The sequence below is a fragment of the Sesamum indicum genome, linkage group LG2 (genome assembly GCF_000512975.1).
Source record: "Sesamum indicum cultivar Zhongzhi No. 13 linkage group LG2, S_indicum_v1.0, whole genome shotgun sequence".
Lineage (NCBI taxonomy): Eukaryota > Viridiplantae > Streptophyta > Magnoliopsida > Lamiales > Pedaliaceae > Sesamum > Sesamum indicum.
Window position 1 is genome coordinate 6,911,920 of NC_026146.1, and position 19,908 is coordinate 6,931,827.

At 36.7% G+C, this 19,908-nt stretch overlaps 1 protein-coding gene and 1 pseudogene across 3 annotated transcripts in view; one reads left to right on the plus strand and one right to left on the minus strand.

Moving 5' to 3' along the window:
- Positions 1-19,324, plus strand: part of LOC105155513 (probable inactive shikimate kinase like 2, chloroplastic) — a 28,151-nt gene extending 8,827 nt beyond the window's left edge. Inside the window, exons 1-9 of one of the 3 annotated variants that reach the window (XM_020699228.1) lie at positions 13,249-13,566; positions 14,008-14,186; positions 14,639-14,826; positions 14,903-15,097; positions 15,489-15,550; positions 16,588-16,654; positions 16,778-16,896; positions 18,415-18,591; positions 19,048-19,324. In XM_020699228.1, coding sequence (XP_020554887.1) covers positions 14,184-14,186; positions 14,639-14,826; positions 14,903-15,097; positions 15,489-15,550; positions 16,588-16,654; positions 16,778-16,896; positions 18,415-18,591; positions 19,048-19,148 — 912 coding nt within the window. In that variant the 5' untranslated portion in view covers positions 13,249-13,566; positions 14,008-14,183 and the 3' untranslated portion in view covers positions 19,149-19,324. Of the gene's footprint in view, positions 1-13,248; positions 13,567-14,007; positions 14,187-14,638; positions 14,827-14,902; positions 15,098-15,488; positions 15,551-16,587; positions 16,655-16,777; positions 16,897-18,414; positions 18,592-19,047 lie in introns of those variants that run through there. The other 2 variants (XM_020699231.1, XM_011071398.2) reach the window with 2 other exon arrangements.
- On the minus strand, positions 1,525-10,414 carry LOC105155547 (annotated as a pseudogene).

Consider the following 19,908-nt stretch of genomic DNA (forward strand, 5'->3'; position numbering starts at 1 on the left):
AAGTGACGCCCCATCAAACGAAATTTGATTACTCCTGGCGTGTCTAATGTGAGTGATGATGGAGTGGTGAATTTATAGGTGGTGTAAAATTCTCTCGTGGGTTCAACATATGCATGTTCGGTACAATCAAAGAAACATTTCCAACCAATATTATCAATCTGTAAGGCACTACTAATAACAGCATGCAAAGTACGTAGAGTGTCAGTGTTCAATATTTTGCATGGTAGAATAGTATGATTGCTAAGTAGTGCGTAGCGATCCTTCTCCGTACGAGTTGTGAATCTGAGGATTCTGCTAAGAGCTTCAGATATGACGGAAGTGTGTTTGCACAGCGCGTGCTACGGCCACGGGGTCCCGATCTGGAAGAGATTCCTTCTTCACGGATTCTTTTTCGGCTACTCATCTTTGATCAACTGAAGAAAAATAGAAGAAGATAAGATATAATAGAAGAAGAATGAGATAAAAGAGATAGATAAAACCGTGCACTGATGGTCTCGGATGTGCATGTCGAGCAACGGTTGAGATGGGTTTCTGCGGCGTCATGAAGGAGATAAGAAATAGCAGCGGATTAGCGGCGGAGAGGGAGAAATCGAGTGGTTGTGTGACTATCAGAAAAGAGAAAGAACGGGAACGGCGGATCTGGGTTTCCTTCGTCGGAGCGGCGGCGAAAGGTAAATGGCGAACGGTGACTGAACTGAGATAGAAGACGGCAACTTGAGTTGTCGATTTTCGGTGTCGGAGGTGAGACGGCGAGTAGCTTTGCGAACAGCGACGACGAATGACGATGCGACGGTGAGACACGAACGGTAATGATGTCGGTGAACAACGGCTTCTTGTTGTGGTGAATGGGTGTTTCGACAGCGGGAGGCAAACGTCGAGGGCGGGATTGGGCGACGATGAAATTGGGTTCTCTTCGACAGCAAAACAGCAGCAGAACTTCGTGAGCGACGACGACAAACGGCGGCAAAGAGTTTTTTTCGGTGAGATGGCTTTGTTGACAGAGATGGAGAGTTCTTGGCAGATTTGAAGTTGATGTGGGTGAGCTGAGAGAGATAAATAAAACAATCGGTCAAAGATTTTGAAGTGTGATGGAAAGATTTGACTGATTTCCTTCTTTCTTTTGATTTTTTGAATTTTCTCTTCTTTTTTTTAAATCGTAAATATAAAATAATAATAATAATAATAATAATACTTGAAGGTAAATGAAGTGAATAACAGAGTACGAAGTGCGACTAAGCATGGGCATGCTTAGTGGAAACTCCAATCTATTTTGATGAAATAAGTTAAAACAGTTTTGAAAGATCGACTAAGCGTGGGCACGCTTAGTGAAAATTTCAAATCTGTCCAATTAGCCATCCAAACAGATTTGGATGCTTCATTAAGCATGGGTACGCTTAGTAGAAACTTTGAACAAAATTACAAAAACTAAAATCAAATGAAAGAAGGAAAGGATAGAGATTTCATGGGTTGCCTCCCATGCAGCGTCTTTCTTTAACGTCTTTGGCTAGATTGAGAGAAGTTCGTTTAGGTGAAGGCGGGATCCACAAGTTGAATTTTCTCAATTGTTGGTGTTTGAAAGTTCTCGTAGAAAGGCTTGAGCCGATGTCCATTCACCTTGAACACCTTTTGAGTTGTGGGACTCTTGATTTCGACTGCACCATGGGGGAAAACATTAGTAACAATAAAAGGTCCAAAGAACGCAACTTACCCGGGAACAACTTGAGTTTAGAATGAAAGAGGAGAACTTTTTGCCCGACAACGAACTCTTTCCGAGATATGGTGCGATCATGGAATGCTTTGGCTTTTTCCTTGTAGATTTTTGAATTCTCATAAGCATCATTTTGTAACTCTTCGAGCTCTTGTATTTGAAACTTCCTTTGCCCTCCCGCTTCATCCATTGACGAGTTGAATTGCTTGATCGCCCAATATGCCCTATGCTCAAGTTCGACAGGGAGGTGACAAGATTTACCATAAACCAAACGATATGGGGACATACCTATCGGTGTTTTGTATGCCATACGATAAGCCCAAAGTGGGTCATCCAAGCGTGTACTCCAATCTTTTCGGTTAGGATTCACCGTTATCTCGAGAATGGATTTGATCTCTCGATTGGAGACTTCCGCTTGGCCATTCGTTTGAGGGTGGTAGGCGGTTGAGATTTGATGCGTGATGTTGTATTTCTTGAACAATCATCGACCACCTTGTTGCAAAAATGTGTCCCTCGATCGCTTATAATTGCTCTTGGCATACCAAACCTAGAGAAAATGTTAGCCTTGACAAATTCCACGACAGTTTTAGCATCATCGGCACGAGTGGCCTTTGCCTCTACCCATTTAGACACATAATCTACTCCTAAAATGATGTAAGTCTTGCCAAAAGAAGATGGAAAGGGGCCCATAAAGTAGATCCCCACACATCAAATACTTCGCACACAAGTATTGGGAAAAGGGGAATTTGATTACGACGGCCGAGATTCCCTACTTTTTGGCAATTTTCACAAAATTTACAAAATAGATATGCATACATACTTGGCCAAAACAAGCCGCATTCTTGCACTTTTCGTGCTGTCCTTTTTGGTCCAAAGTGACCTCCACATGCATATGAATGGCAAAACTCAAGAATAGAGGGGATTTCAATTTCAGGAACGCACCTTCGAATGATTTATTCCGAACAAAATTTTCATAAGTAAGGCTCATCCCACACATAGTGTTTGGCATCACTTTTGATCTTATCTTTTCTTGCTCTAGTCAAATCTCGTGGTAGAACACCAGTGTCTAAGAAATAAACTATATCAGGGTACCATGGGGTGACTCCTTGAATGGTGTGAAGATGTTCGTCTGGGAACTTGTCATTTAGAGGTGGTGGGTTTTCGTCGGTGACCAATCGGCTAAGATGGTCAGCTACGAGGTTCTCTGCCCCTTTCTTATTTTTAATCATTAGATTTAATTTTTGCAGCAACAGTATCCATCTTATCAATCGTGGTTTTACCTCTTTCTTTGACAACAGGTATCTCAACGCTGCATTCACAACAATTTAGTTCCAAGTAAATAATGGCGAAATTTTTCTAAAGCAAAAACAATAGCCAAAAGTTATTTTTCCATTGTTGTGTAATTGCTTTGAGCCTTGTCCAACATCCGTAAGGCGTAGTATATCACGTGGGGATCTTTTTCAATCTTTTGGCCTAGGACAGCCCCGATGGCGTGATTACTAGCGTCACACATTATCTCAAAAGGGTGATTCCAGTCAGGGGGACGAATCACCAATGCTGATGTTAGGGAATTCTTTAACTTGTTAAAGGTTTTCATGCAATCTTCATCAAATGCAAAAGTTACGTCTTTCTGCAGCAGCGCACACAATGGTTGGGCGATTTTCGAGAAGTCCTTTATAAATCGTCGATAGAATCCTGCATGTCCAAGGAAAGAACGAACCTCCCGCACACTAGCGGTGTAAGGCAAGGATTTTATGACTTCTATTTTAGACCTATCTACTTCTATCCTCCTAGAAGACACGATATGTCCTAGAATTAAACCTTGATCTACCATGAAATGATATTTTTCATAATTTAGAATGAGGTTTTTTTCTATGCACCTTTCAAGTACTTTAGTCAATTTTTCCAAACAATCTTCAAATGAGTTTCCGTAGGTAGTAAAATCGTCCATGAAAACTTCAATAAAGTGTTCAACAAAGTCAAAAAAAATACTAACCATACATCTTTAGAAGGTAGCGGGTGCGTTGCATAGACCAAAGGTCTTTCTTCTATAGGCGAAGGTTCCGAATGGGCATGTGAATGTTGTTTCTCTTGATCTTCCGGCACCATTTGAATTTGATGGAAACCTGAATATCCATCAAGACAACAATAATGAGATCGATCGGCTAACCTTTCTAACATTTGATCTATAAATGGAAGTGGAAAATGATCTTTCCTAGTGGCGACATTAAGCGTTCTATAGTCAATACAAACTCGCCACCCATTTTGAACACGTGTGGGTACTAAATTTCCAACAGAATTTTCGACTACAGTAATACCTATTTTCTTAGGTACTACTTGAGTCGGACTTACTTGAGTCATACCTGCATCGAGGAGTTTCAAAATCTCTTTCTTTACCACTTCCATCATCAAAGGATTCAACCGGGGTTGTGTTTCCCTTGAAGGTTTTGTGCCTTCCTCTAGGAGTATTCTGTGCATGCAAGTTGAAGGACTTAAACCTTTAATGTCGGCAATAGTCCATCCAATGGCTTCTCGTAACTCGCGAAGCACTCGGATCAGTTTTTCCTCATCAAGATCAGTGAGCTTGCTTGAAATGATCACCGGTAATGTTTTGTTCTCTCCCAAGAATGCGTACTTAAGGTGTTTTGGTAATTCCTTTAATTTCAATGCGGGTGCCTGCAATATAGAGGGAACAATTTTAGTGTGATAATGCAGTAATTCGATGAAAGCAACGTTGGGGGGTAAAATTCGAAGGGCTTCGAGTTCAAAAACGGTATCACCGATATTTGGGTCTATGATCATTGTTTCCTCCAAAATCTTTGCTTTCTCTAACGTGAGGCTTTCTTCCAATGCATACTTCACATGGTCCTCGCCGCCAATTGCTATGGAATCCTGCACGAGAGGGTCAAAGATATCTACAAGAAGAGCAGTAGGTAAATCAATTGGATACCTCATGGATTCATAGATGTTGAATCTTATGATTTCACCGTCGAATTCCATAGTGAGACTTCCACTGTGCACATCGATTTTTGTTCTAGCTATCTTGAGGAACGGTCTTCTTAGCAGGATTGATGTGGAATCGGGGGAGTTGTCTTCCCTCATATCCAACACGTAGAAATCGGCGGGAAACACCAATTCATTTACCTGTACAAGAACATCTTCCAAGACTCCTTCCGGGTAAACTACAGAGCGGTCTGCAAGTTGGATGACTACCCCTATTTCCTTTAAAGGACAAACATTTAAGGACTCAAAAATGGTTAGGGGCATAACATTTATAAACGCTCCAAGGTCGCACATAGCCCTCTTTATTCCGATCATACTAATTTTACAAGGTATAGAGAACGTACCTGGGTCCTTACATTTTGGGGGTAATTTTCATTGAAGAATTGCAGAGACGTTCTCCCTCATACTTACCCGTTCGTTTCCCTTGGGTTTACCCTTACTAGTGCATAGTTCTTTGAGAAATTTCACGTATCGGGGTATTTGCTTGATGGCATCGAGTAAAGGGATGTTTACCTCCACTTTGCGGAACGTCTCAAAAATCTCTTTTTCCTCCTCTTCCTTCTTTGTTTTGTTGAATCTTTCTGGGAAGGGTGGTCTGCTTACCAAAGGCTTCAGGTGGTCCGCTTCGGGTTTGGCTTGTTCTTGTTGGACCTCAATTTCTTTTCACATTGTGCCCAGGTTTAGTGCCATCTTCGTTCACATTTTCCTGCAATTCTTTTCGACTACGAAGCATAATAGCACCAGCATTTTGTCTAGGGTTAATGACAGATTGAGAAGGTAGCTTACCTTGGGACTCTAGCTTACCAACAGACGACGCCAGTTGACTGATTGGAGATTCTAGGTTTTGAATGTTGGTCTGGGTGTGTTGCTGGAATTGTTGAATGCTCGTCTGGGTCTGTTGCTGGAACTATTGTGTGTTGGTCACTAGTACTTTCATCATGTCTTTGAGAGAAGGGCTGGGCGAGGGATTAGGCTGCGGAGGTGGTCTGTATTGGGGTTTTTGAAAGTTTTGGTGTTGGTTACCGTAACTCAAATTCGGATGATCCCTTCATCCGGGATTGTATATGTTGGAGAAAGGATCATATCTTCTCTGTTGTTGTCTGGCGAATCCTCCTACGGATTCGGCATGCTCGGTGGTTGACTCTTGAAGAGTTGGGCACATGTCGGTAGCGTGTCCTGTTAAAGTGCAAATACCATACGCTTTGACTTGTTGATGTTTATCTGCAACAACTTTTTCAACAATAGATGTGAGTTGATTTAAACGATCTTCAAGATTACTTACCTCGTTGCTTCTCCTTGGTGGATCATCGTATCTAATCCCAAATTGTTGCGTGTTGGATGCTATAATCGAGATCAGGCTACGCGCTTCTGTGGGGGTTTTATTGAACAGTGCTCCTCCACTTGCCGCGTCTATCAGTTTCCTACCCATACTTGATAGACCTTCGTAGAAATACTGGATCAACAGGTAGTTCGGGATCTGATGATGGGGGCAATTTCCCACTAGTTGGTTGAATCTTCCCCAATATTCAAAAAGACTCTCTCCTGCGAATTGACGAATCCCAATGATCTCCTTCCGGATTGTTGTGGCTCTTGAGGCAGGAAAATATTTCTCAAGAAACTGCCTCTTGAGATCATTCCATCTTGTAATGGATTCTGAAGGTAGAAAATAAACCAATCTTTCGCTTGATTGGCAAGAGAGAAGGGGAACACTCTCAGTTTGACTTGTTCCTCGCTTATGCCTTGTGGTCGCATTCCAGAGCATACCACATGGAATTCCTTCATATGCTTGTGTGGATCTTCACCTGCGAGGCCATGGAAAGTGGGAAGTAAATGAATTAATCCAGATTTCAATTCAAAGTTTACCTCCAAATTTGGGTACTCAATGCACAGTGGCTGCTGGTTCAGATCAGGCAACGTCATGTCATTGATCGATCTTTCAGGAATCAAAGCCATTATCTCTTCTTCGGATTCGCTTAGAGATTCCTCAAACTCCAAGGTTATGTCTTTTTCGTTTTCGTAGGGAGCGGATGTTCCTTCCGATTGTTGCTTAGTCTCCCAATGAAGTCTTCGTGCGGTCTTCTCGATTTCGGGGTCGTATACCAGTTTACCTGTGCGAGAAGACCTTGGTATCAATGGTGATAAAAATCAAGTAACTAAAAATAAAGAAATATACTTAAAATCGCCAATCCCCGGCAACGGCGCCAAAATTTGGTGGGTGTCGAGATCACCAAAAAGTTAATCCACAGAGATTGGTTTTAAGTTGATTTCTTTCAGAAAAAGAGAATAATGGGGGAAGATTGATGATAAAAATAAGTAATCGAAAAATAAATAAACAATTAAAATTACCTAATGAAGATACGAGAGAGAGATTTTCCAGTTAAGGCTAGGATCATGCTTGATTCTTGTGAGTTGATCATTGATGCAAGAATAACACATGTATAAATAAATAAATCAGTTATGGTTGTTGGTACGACCTAACAACCTCAACTTTCCTTACCTTTTCGTCAGCCAAGGTACGACCGTTGACTAGATCCCTAATTAACAGACAACCCTGAGAACGTCCACAAGATTTAATCTATTAACAACATTAAGAATTAGAAAGGCCTGATTTTAATCAACAAACTCCTACGAGGACAATTCGTTTAAACTAGATCATGCATTCCTCATAACACAACTAATTACTATGACATAATTAATCATGCTATGTTGCTACTAAGCAATGAACTAAATAAACAATTACACAGATTTATAAAGTTCAATTAGCAAAGCAAACCTTCTTGATAATGAACAACCGGCCGAATCATTAATAAATCAGATGTTTGTAATAAAAGCACAGAGAATAACATGAATATTCATTTAACAAGTGTAAAAAGAGCGGATTAGATCTCACAACATAATGCGAATCAAGCAATCACCATACCTTAACCAGAAAATAAGGAATTTAGCCGGACATGTTAATGGAAGAACACACTAAAAAGTGGAATTCCATTAATTCCGGTTACAAAATAAAAATAAAGAGAAAGAATGAACAAAGAATCCTATAGAGTTCCAATCAATAACTGACTCCCTTCAAATGAAGAGAACCCCCTATTTATAATAAAAGTCTCCTATGAATCTAGACGTAGGGGGGATAAATACGTGATTAATTCTAAAAAGTTAAATAAATAACAAGAGATAAGTTTTAAAGAATCCTTTCTAAACCTAAACACTTCATTCCTTTAGCTTTTGCGAAAATTACTTGTTTTCCTCCTTGACCCGAGTTGACCACTCCACTAAGCGTGGGCACGCTTAGTCAATTTTGCAGAAATTTCCTTGTAATCTCCTTTTTCCTTTTTAATGCCTTCAATTTCGATTTTAGCTTGATTTTTGCCATCTTTGCCTCATATCTTCCTTTTTTGTTGAATATGCAATAAAATCACATAATTAGGGATATTTTGGCTTAAAGAGGAAGATTAAATCGCTATAAAATCGTGACAATTGCAGAGTTATCAAATCATGATCTCATGGCTTGCTATTCTAGCATGCCTTCATATTTACCAATAACAACTTGCTGCAAATGATATAAGTCGTCAGAAGAAAAATAATTTTTCTTCTTAGTGATGTCAAATATAATTTGTATTTCTTTCCATCATTCAGGGTGTCTAAATTTTACGTTATCTACCCTCATCTTGTGGAGTAAATGTTTTTATCAACTCTTTCTCTTTTTCTTTGTAGCGTGTAATCCTATCTTTCAAAAAGGACATTCTACTACTAAGCTCAGTTCTAAAGCTAAGTGTTCGATCTAAAACTAGGTGATCCTTGATTATGATGTCGACACCACCCATTCTAGGTATCCTAATCGGGTCTGGTGTCATTATCATGGAAAATTCCTTAAAAATTCTAGACATCTCAATATACTCTTTCCTAAGAAATTATATCAAAATGATGTGTATTGGAAAGAGCATAAGTTATTCTATAAGTTATAGAATATGGTCTATTACCTACTTTCATAAGATCTTTTCTTTTTAAAATCCTAATGAAGGGTCAAGACTCTATTGAAATCTTGGTCTGCTAGATTGTATGCAATCTTAAGATAAATATCAAATATTAATTTTTCTGCATACAAGTTACCTATCATTGTCCCAAAACAACCATGTGTTAAGTTATTGATTGTTCTATCCATTATATATATTTCTGAATCAATTTCTTCCTTAAAAGTTGTTTTTTATTACTATTTCAATAGTTCCTATATAGATTTATTTCATAGTAACAACTTCCTCTTCTCTAAGCTCACTTAATTCTTCAAGAATTTCTTCTTTAGGAATAAGTTGCATTTCCATTACATTACCCCTAAGCTCAATGGGAATAACAAACTTACTTGAACTTACTTTGTAGAGTATGTGATGTTTCCTTTGGTTCAACCCTATCTGATTGAGGACTCTCCCAATTCATCCAATCCTAAATCCATCATATGGGCTGAGGTTGGAGTCTTGACGCATGATTCTTTCATAATTTTGCTTGACACCATCATCTTTGAAAAGAATCCCGACAGGCTTTCAGAGGTTTGAAGTCTATCTCCCTCATTGTAGTTATTCTGACTCGGTTGAAGATCCATTCGAATCAGCTTCTATCTCTTCCTCATATACACTTTCATATGAAGGAAGATCTTTGAATTGGTACATGGGTACCAAATCACCATAGTAGACGCGTCTTAGATGTCATCCGTGGCTTCAAATACTCTTAATTCACCACATTTCTGCGGGCAATTTGGAGATATATGTCCCTTTGCTCCGCATGTCCAGAAGTTGCAATATTTAAAACTATCATTGGCTCGGGTATGGGCTCTTCTGAAAGTACTCATTGTAGGGGTTCTTTTTTTATGGATCTTGTATTTGTTCGTGTATATCCGTAGGATGAAGCCTTGTTGGTCCAGTCTTCTATTTCAAATTTGTATGATCTGGCCTTTGATTTGGACCACCATGATCTCCACCTGAAACAAGTTCTTCTGGAACTCCTAGGGTAGGAGTCTCTTCCTTGGCTCGCTTGATTCTCATATAATTATCGGAAAATTATTGTTATCACAATAGAGAGAGGTCCATTTGATCTTACCCCTCAGTCTCTTCATATTTTCTGGATGGATGCTTGATAATACTAATCTCAGTTTGTCTTTAAGAAAAGATATCCTCCTTGCAACTGAGTCCAACTGTCTTGTGGGTACTTTGTATGACTGGATCAACATTTACCTCCATGGACTATATATCTTTGCAAAGAAAATTGGACATGCTACCTCTGTTGCTACTCATTGTGGAAGAAATACTTGTTAAATCAATAGATATATTCATCTACTGCGCAGATACTCCTTAATTCAAGGCCAAAGAGAGCTTGTGCATATTCTCTAGCTTTCTCTGCTCTACTTCCTTCGAAATATCCATTTTCGATGAAGTGTATCTTGATAAGCCTTTCTAGCTGATCTGCTATTATACTTTTCAAATCTCCGACAAGGATATTGGCTTTTGTATCTTCTAGGGTGTTGTCCCATCCGATCTTTACTGAACCCTCCAAGCTCAACTCTACTAGTTTTATGAAGTTATTTTTGTCGAGTTCTAGGGTAGTTGCTGCTATCTTTATGGCTGCAATCCACTCATTTATCAGCTTCTCAATGTTTCGAAAGTCGATAACATCCAGGTTGAGTACAACGTTATATGGATATAAGGGTTGGAACATGGTCCTTGCCTAAGGTGTATTTTTTGGCACTCTTGGATTTCTCCTTAGATTCTCTTTAAGTCTGGTTCCCACTAATTTAGTGTAGCGTTGGTGTGAAAGTTTGTACTTTGTCTTATTAGATAATCCTGTGGAGGATCATTGAAACTTTTACTTCCCTCCGGCAGTGGTAGTGCTAGTGATTTCATTGGTTTGAACATTGACTAAATCTACAATCCCAAGTTGGGAAAAGAATTCAGTTAATTCTTGTAAATATGATAGATTTGCCCTTGTAACTTCCATTATTTCATGGACCTAATGACTTCTCGGATCATATCATCTTTGGTCTTTAGCTTTGGAATCTCCGTCACCTTTTCCTTCTGATGTACAAGAGATACTATTCCAAGGGCGTCCTTGTTCCGCTCTTGTCTAGATCTGGATGTCTCAGGCCTTTCCCTTTGGTTTCTCTTTAGATCTGCAACTTCTCTCTTCAGATCTGTAAGATCCTTATGTAGATTTGAGAGGATCTTAAAGGATCTTGTCCACCTTTTAACTCAAAGTTTCTATTTTTATAGGTATGTAAGTTAACCTATGTCTATAATCTTGCACTGTCGTTTGAATTTCTCTCAAATCTTGGGAGATCTTCGAGGTATCCGGCTCGAGTTCTTTACAATCAGTTCCTTTAATCATAATCTATAGAAGTGTATTAGTGAAGGAAATTACCTGTTATGTTTCTCCTTGTTGATATTCTACCATGGACTTCGATTGCATATATATTTTTTACTGTATTTCCTGGTAGCCTTTTGGATCTAGTGAATTCTCCACAATTCTTCTTGTTCCTCCTCAATAAGAGGTTCAGGATCCGGCTTTATGGCCTTCTTTAGAATTCCTAGGACGAAATTATTGCTCTGTTTTTTTTTTTCAAGATCCAGAAATACTCCTGTTGTCACTCGAACCCTTATTCGGTGTTTGGAGATAATTTTCTCCTTTTCTAGCATTTCCATAAAAAATTCCATCTTCGATCTTTCAGAATTTGAAAGTATTCCCTGTTGTAACTCAAACTTTAGTTCGGTTCCATTCTCTTAAAGAGTCTCCTCCGTTAATGGGAAAAATGTTAATGGAAAAAATATCTAAACGCAATATAAACAAATATTTTTTTAATAAACCTTGGCTTTGAGACCATTCTAGGTGAGCATGTGCTAATATATGCATTAGAATGCAAAATAATTAAAAATGGACTAAAATGCTCATTTTAATGCTGAGAAAGCCATGCGAAGGACTAAAATTGTGACCTTTTTGAAACTCACAGGACTAAAATTGTCAGTCCTAAAATTACAGGATCAAGAACGTCATCCCTTTAATTACGGGACTGATTTTGCAATTTCCCCAAATAGTAAAGCAAAGCAGAAAAAGAGAAATAGGAACAGGAGAAGAAATGCGATTCCAAGTGCTTGAAAATACCGAATTAGCAAGGTATATGACCCGTTCATGAAGTCTCCCAAGCCAAAGGAGGAAGAAAAGAACCCTAATCAACTATGGAAGAACCCTCATAGAGAGACAACCTTAAAAACTCTTGACACATTTCAAACATTTACATTTATATATTGAACTTTGATACTTTAGGCTCTTATCATTACCACATTGAGAAGAAACTAAAATAAATGGAGGGGCAATAAATACTAAAATTGAAAATTCTTAACCTAATTAAGAAAAAAAATTAGAAATCTTTGCCCAGTTTTCAATTTTAAATGTAAATATTAACTACTTTCTTAAAATTTGACATAATTACGTCTATACTTCATTATTTGGCAAATTTAAATATCCCCCTCAAATGAAAATTAATTAATGTAGCTCCTAAATAATGAGGTAAAAATTACTAATTTATCCTAAACATTTGAGAAAATATAAAAAAAAATATGAGGGTTGGTAAAGTAAATAATTCATAAATCATATTAGTCCATAAAAGTAGTTTAGAAATTTAAAAAATATATAAAAGTATAATTCACAATCCAAAAGAATATTTTGACCAGTTTATCACAAAAATTAGACAGAAATACAACGAAAACTAACAAAATGGACTCAGTATTAAATAAAATTATAACTGAGAGGTACTTATAATTTTTTCAAAAAAATATTTATCGTCGTACAAACCTCGGAGGAGGTGGCTATAATTTAGCCTAACAATTATAAAGGTAATAACAATGGATGCAAAAACACAACAGGTAATCAAAATGGTTAAACTTTTTTAGGTTTAAAAAAACAGATGGTTGAACATTTTTATCTATATTTATAAATAAAAAATATTAAGGCAATATTTAGATTCATATTTTCGTATTTTTTGAGATAAGATAAAATACATTTAATGTTTGTTTTTGTATTTTTACACCTTATTTGTGTGTTTTTTTATTTTTCAACTTTCTTATATAATATATATATACATTTAATAATATAAAAGGGACATAATTTAATAATAAACAGTGATTTTTGTCTTAAAAAAATAAAACATTAAACATACAATATATATATACATATTTATATATAATAATATATATATATATATATAAATAATATGATTTGACAATAAACAGTAATTTTTGTCTCCAAATCCCAACATCATACCTACACCACTTATTTTAAACTATTTTAAATTATCTCAAAACACAAATTCAAATATATCATTTATTTTCAAGACACACTTTCTTATCTCTATTTTCTTTCTCTATCTCCAAAACACAAAACAAAACATAAATCCAAACATAAGGTAAAGTGCATATTTCTAACATATATATATATATATATATTAAATAAAATTAGAAAATAAAAAAAAATTATAATATAGAATCCAAACCGTCTCTATGTCCACTATTCTATCTGTAGTTTTACAAAATACTCAAGAAGACCTGACGGGAGAACGAACACTGCCCACAAACACACAGCACAAGAGAATGGCCACAACTCTGAGCTTCATGCTTCCAAACCCCACCACAACCAACCCTCAACTTTCATTTCCCAAGACTTCTTTCCTCTCTCGCTCTAATACACCAAGACTCTTGTTCTTCGCAACTCATTTTCCTTCATCTCTTCCCTTGGCTTCTACAAGAGTCAAGAAGACTCGAAAGCACATACTACTTTGTAGCAGCATTCCTATTGTCTCCACAAATACAACCCATTATGAGGTAATCAACATTACTGCTGAAAGCTATGTTATTTGACCGGCCCACCAAACTTAATTGTGAAAAAAAAAAAGGAAAAAAGAAGAAGCAAGTTTATTGCTTATAGTAATTGTTGCTTTCATTTATCAATTGGGCTTTTCTAGGAAATGCTGGGAAAATACATGTTGGCTCCAAATTGTGTTTGAAGGTTGAACTTTTGGAGTGTTTCAAGTGTTAGGGAAGTTGTGTAGTAATTTAAGTTCATTGTTAAAGTGAGATAGTTATAATTTCTACAAGTTTTCTTGATATTTTGCTGGGATTATTGGATTCATAGGGTTCTTTGTTTTTGTGTTTACGATGAATTCCATGCTGGTTGGGGAAGAAACTTCAACATTCTGTTTCATGGTCTTTATTTCGTGAATCTAATTTTCTCATGGTTCTTGAATATTATTTTGCTTGGTGTAGCTTACCTTTAGTGCGTTCGGTCCCCTCGTTTCTGGGGATAAATCGAGAATCAACTTTTGAAACGAATTTCAGTAACTTTGCATTGCACAACATCTCATTGAAGTTAAAAGGAGAAAGAGAAGCTACGGAACCTTGACTAAGAAGCAGAGAGAGAATTTTTTGCTCGGGCCAGCTAGATGGTATGCGATAATTCTGAAAATCGGACAAAACTAATGTCTAGATGTTACTTGTTACATTCATGTGTGGATGGCTGAACCTTTTAATATATAAATTGTATAAATGAAAGGAAGCTCTGAGATGAAAGTCAATTTTTCAGTTCATCCATAATATAATTTATCCTGTAAAACTCTTTCTGAACTATTGGGAGCTCGAGAAAAAGTTCAGGAAATACATTATGTTCCATGCTGAATCGAAAAGCTCGCAGTCCAATTACTATATTATGATGGAGGCGACTCCACGGATTCCTGAAATATTCTGATGAAGTCCTTCGTAGAGTTTTTAAAGTTTGCTGACTACTTATTAATATTTTGTTAGCCTATTTAACCTGGCATCAGTTTTAAATCCATAAATCAGCATTTGTCAACCAAATTTGGATATGACTGATGTGAGATAAGAATGATACTTCATGCAGTTTCATGATGATTCATCTGAGGTAGAGTTGAGATTGGAACTTGAGGATGAAAACATAAGTCCTGGGCAGATCTCTGTAGATGCAAGGGAGAGCTCTTTGGTAATTAGAGTTCAGCATTCTGGATATCAAAAGACTCTCTTGGATAGCAATACTCTCTATGGAATGATAAAGCCTTCTGAAACAATATGGTATCATATCTGCTCTTGATAATTGAGCCACCAAACAAACATTTCATCACTGAATTGAACATTGGAGTCTTAACAGGTATATAGATGAGGCTCAGCTGGTTGTTAACTTGAAGAAGCAAGATCCAGAACTAAAATGGCCTGACATCATGGAATCCTGGGAGTCCTTAACAACAGGGGTCATGCAGCTATTAAAAGGAACATCAGTCTTTTTAGTTGGGGAATCAACAGAAATAAACCACAAGATTGCTCGAGAATTAGCGGTTGGTCTTGGGTATGGTTCCCTGTTTTATATGGACTAAAAAGTGATATATAGAGATAATGGAACTCTTTAATTAATGAAAATCGTCTATTATTCATTCTTGCTTTATTAGTTTGACATGGCATTGTTCATGAATCCCAGGTCCTAATATGATCATATTTGCTCCATTTAGAATGAAAAAAAGAAGGAAAGATAAGTAATTTAATGTATATATTGAGCCTGACTTCTATATTCGATTGAACTTGTTTTTTCATTCCCCCTTAATCTCAACTGAATTGCTATAATGTATCTGCAGTATGAAGTATTTATTGTTGACTAGGGAAACTATTATGCTTAGTTGGCTCACTTCCTTGGCCTGATTTCTGCATGTTCCTTAAAGAGTTCTCTACTTCTATCTTGATAGTTATACTCCACTCAGCACAAAGGAGCTTCTGGAAGCATGCACCAAGCAAACAATTGATTCATGTGAGTAGAAGAGTCGTGAATCTTTCTCATGCACACACACATACAGAGCAGATGCAATGTTTGTCGTTTACTGATGCAATTCATTAATCCTGGAGGTCTAATATGACTCTAACTAGAAAACAATGTGTTCAAAGACATTGTTTAAGATGTGAATGAAATGGGCTCATCTATTGTGGAATCAAGATGCTATAAAAAGGTGAAGCTTTGGCCAAAAATATTAAAGCTGTGTGACTTTGACATAGAAAGGGATAATCCAAATGAGTTGATTCATAGAAACAAGGTTCATACAAGTGCCTTTCTTGTCTATTTCTAGATGCCAATTTCAGTTGTATCTTCATTATTTTGCAATACTCTGCATGTATCAACAAGGTATGAAAATGATATGCAACTAGTTTAGTGGAAGTGCTTTTTCATCTCTCTTCAGTTGTCTTTTGAATCTGACATCCTGTGTCAAAGTTTCTCCTGTCATCAAGCTAAAATATGGGTTGTGCTTTCTTGTCACACATTTCCCTCAATTGATTTCTTGAAATGTCTTTCTGCATATGTTTCCTTGTGTTATATGTTTTGGAACATATCTTAAAACACACTTTCTACTTTTGGAAAAGAAATATCATATCAACCTTAATCATTACATTTTATCATTACTGTCTTACACATTACATCAAATCATTATTGCTTCTTATCTTACATTCTAATACATATTAAAAAATCCTCTCTATCTAAATGGAACTACTTCTATATCATTTTCTCAATGAGACGAGGTAAGATGATATATCAATGGCTAGAGCTCTATTTTCTTTCTCTATCCCATAGTCAGAGTTGTTTAAGAATAGATAACATCAAAAGTTCTACATTTTTTCAGGTTTCTTGACTTGTTCTTAGCACCTGCGACTTGAATTATGTCTTGTTAACGTTTTTCAAGTTTCAAGGAAACTGCTTTAAACAATTGTTCTAGATCTTGCACTGAGTCAAGTTATCCCTTATTAGCTTGGATTATGCGTTTTGCTTTCTACATTAATATGTTTAAACAATTCCAGGGATAACTGAAGAGGGCCCGGATGCTGTGGCAGAAGCAGAAGGTGCTATACTAGAAAGTCTTAGTAGGTAACACCAGGACATCATCCACCAATCACATTACTTGGTTATACACTTCTTACCTTCGACAAGTTTTCGCTTGGTGATGACATGCTGCTAAGCTAATCGTTTTGTAAATGATGGGTTTTCCAGTCAAGCCAGAGCAGTTGTTGCAACTTTAGGAGGGGAACATGGTGCCGCCAGGAGGCCCAACAAATGGCAACATCTTTTTGCGGGATTTACAGTTTGGTTATCACAATCTGAAGCTGCAGGTGATGATTATTCCTCTTGAGTGTTCTTAAGTGTGAAAGTAGTGTAGACGTTTTATATCGACAGCATAGGGTCAACTGCATAGTAAGTTCTATTTCTTGATTGGTTCCATGGGAATATATTTCAGCCATACTCCATCTGTCAGAAACCATTATGATGATGAAAGTTTCTCAGAGATATTATATCTTATTAAAAGTTTTCTTGGGGGAAGTGAAAAGGAGGGAGGAGGGAAACCTGCAGAAATTGCCAATCTACACAAGTACACCTGAAAACCTGAAAGCAAAAATGATATAGTATAATTTATAGCAAGTGAGAAACCAAGAGAAGAAAAGATAAGGTGGAATACCATAGTGGAGAGAATTTCCATCAGTACATCAATAATGTATTTGACAACTAGATCTCACCTCAAACGGTATGGTATGATAGTGATGCAAGCAGCCAAGCATGTAAAAGCTGCATCAGGAGATTGACATCCGCATATTGTTATGAAGCGAACTCCTATGATGAACCCTAAATAAATGATCCTTCCCAACTCTTTGCTTTTCCTAATCCTTCCATATTACTGTAGTTATCCTTCTTCAATTTGTTTATTGGTGAATCATTAATGTAGGAGCTCTTATGATCTCTGTCCATCTGGGATGTTTTTTAATATTAGTTACAATCACTAGATTAATTGACATTTATTCTTTTTTCAACTTGATGAAGCATCATCTCCAAATTGAGACACAAAGTCTGTCAACATAATTACGCGTCACTTGCAATTAAAGAATCTTCCAATGTTCTTCATTTATCTACTAGAACTTGAGGTCTTTGATCATTAAGTTATAAGCATATGCATGACCAAGAAATTGGTGAGAGTTGATGTAGCTCTTCATCTTCCTGTGGGACCTCTACTTCACTTTTGGTTGGATAAAGTTAATGGAGGACGTGTACTGAAAATGAAGTACCATATCATTCCCCCTGATAACTTGCTTTTATGCTTTCCCAGACAGTTTTTTCCAAGTTCATCCATATTACACTTTAGCTTCACCAGAGCTAATGTACTGGAAGTCCAGAAGTGATGTTACTGGGTGCATGGCATGATTTGTTCTCATGGAATTTTGAATTTATGTATTTCTTTTTGTTAGCTTGAACCTGCGGAGGCTCTCTTTATTGTAATTTTGTATTGATACCTCTCTGTCGACATATGATGTTAGTCATTTGTGAAGTAATGGGGAGAAAAAATGATGAAGTTGTAGAAACTGCTACATGATTATCCATACACTGATGAAGTCTATGTGTTAAAGGTTGTGTCAAATTGTTACAGTACAATTCTTTGCCCTTTTTGTCGTTTAACTTGTTAGAAATATGAAATATATACTAACCAATTAGCATTATGCATTCACATATTCCTGCCAAAGTTTATGAACTTAAAGCCTTGCATAGCACTAGTTATATAGTTTCTTTTCATGAACATTGTACATTATAGACAAACTGGGGACAGTTAAACAAATTCTTTTTGCTATTAATTGTGATATCAGATGAAGAATCAGCAAAAGAAGAGGCCAAGAAGAACATCCGAGACGGTCTTCAAGGCTACACTAACTCGGAAGTAGTAGTGAAGCTTCAAGGTTGGGATGCCACTTACTCCAAAACTGTGGCTCAGGCATCATTAAGTGCTCTTAAACGCCTGGTTTTGTCTGATAAAAATCTCACAGGTGTGCTGATACTCAAGTCTCTGCTTTCCCCGTTATCCTTATTGAATATTTTCAATGTTGTTTCACACTTGATTAAGTTTTCTTTGAGCAACTCTTCTTCTCCCTAGTATTTGGCAGTGGAGATTAGTAACAAAATTGAGTTATAACAGGCCTTCCATTTTTCTATCGCATATCCTATTCACATATCAATAAATGAGGTTCTTTTGTCAAAAATTTGTCTGTTTCATATTAATAAAGACTATGTGTCCCCATGTAGATATAGGTATGTAATTCACAACAGCAGACAAGCGGAAACATAAACAAAAAAGTGACTGCGCATGTTGCGTCTTTAATTGTATTTACATTCAGTTCTGATGTTGCTGAGCAAACGACAAGAAAAAAAATCAAGAAATGCAAGTTCATATTAGCTGATATGCAGTATTTTCTGTTTGCTGAGAAAAGTTTACTCCTTTGAAGGTAGGAAAAGTCTGTATATAAGACTGGGATGCCGAGGGGATTGGCCGGATATCAAACCTCCTGGCTGGGATCCGTCGACTGGAGCTGCTCCTCCATCATAAGGCTGGACAGAATACAAGAAGATCAACGGAGAACACTCCCCTTTCCTCCATTTTAAACGTATATATTCAGCTGTTCTTGATTCAAGTTCTCCATGTTCTTGATGAAATGGAATGGATCATACTGTATATGTATTTCATAACAATTGATTCTTTCTAGAAATTTGTCAATTTTCACAGCTTGGTGTGCTGTCTTCTGGGCTAATATTAGAAGAAATTGCAAAAGTATGATTTGAGAAGTTCTTGGAAAAACTCTTAGAGGTTGCTTGGGTGAGTTTATAAACAAAGAGGTTCTTTGGGTAAGCTTACGAGCTCCTTCAAATATTTTATAAAATGTTTAAGAGTTTATAAGATGCTACAAAGTGTTTGAAAATTTTATTAGGTCTAAATATAAAATTAGGAGTTTATATGCTCTATCAAAACAAAATAGAGTTGTCAAATTATTTTTAGGGTAAATTATATTTTGCCATCCGAATTATGTTTAATTTTTCATTTTGTCATCAATTTTATTGTATCAACTTACCATTTCAATTTTGCAAAATTCGCCTTTTGCCGTATATGATTATTTTTTTGTTGATTTTTCTACCAAAAAACATCACATATATGTGACAAATATCATATTATATAAGTCTTAAATATTATATGCACATTGCATGTGATGATTTTTTCAAAAAAAAAACTTGGTTAAAACATAATTATAAATGGCAAATGCAGAATTTTGTAAAGTTGAGATGGTAAGTTGACACGAAAAAAAATTTAGATG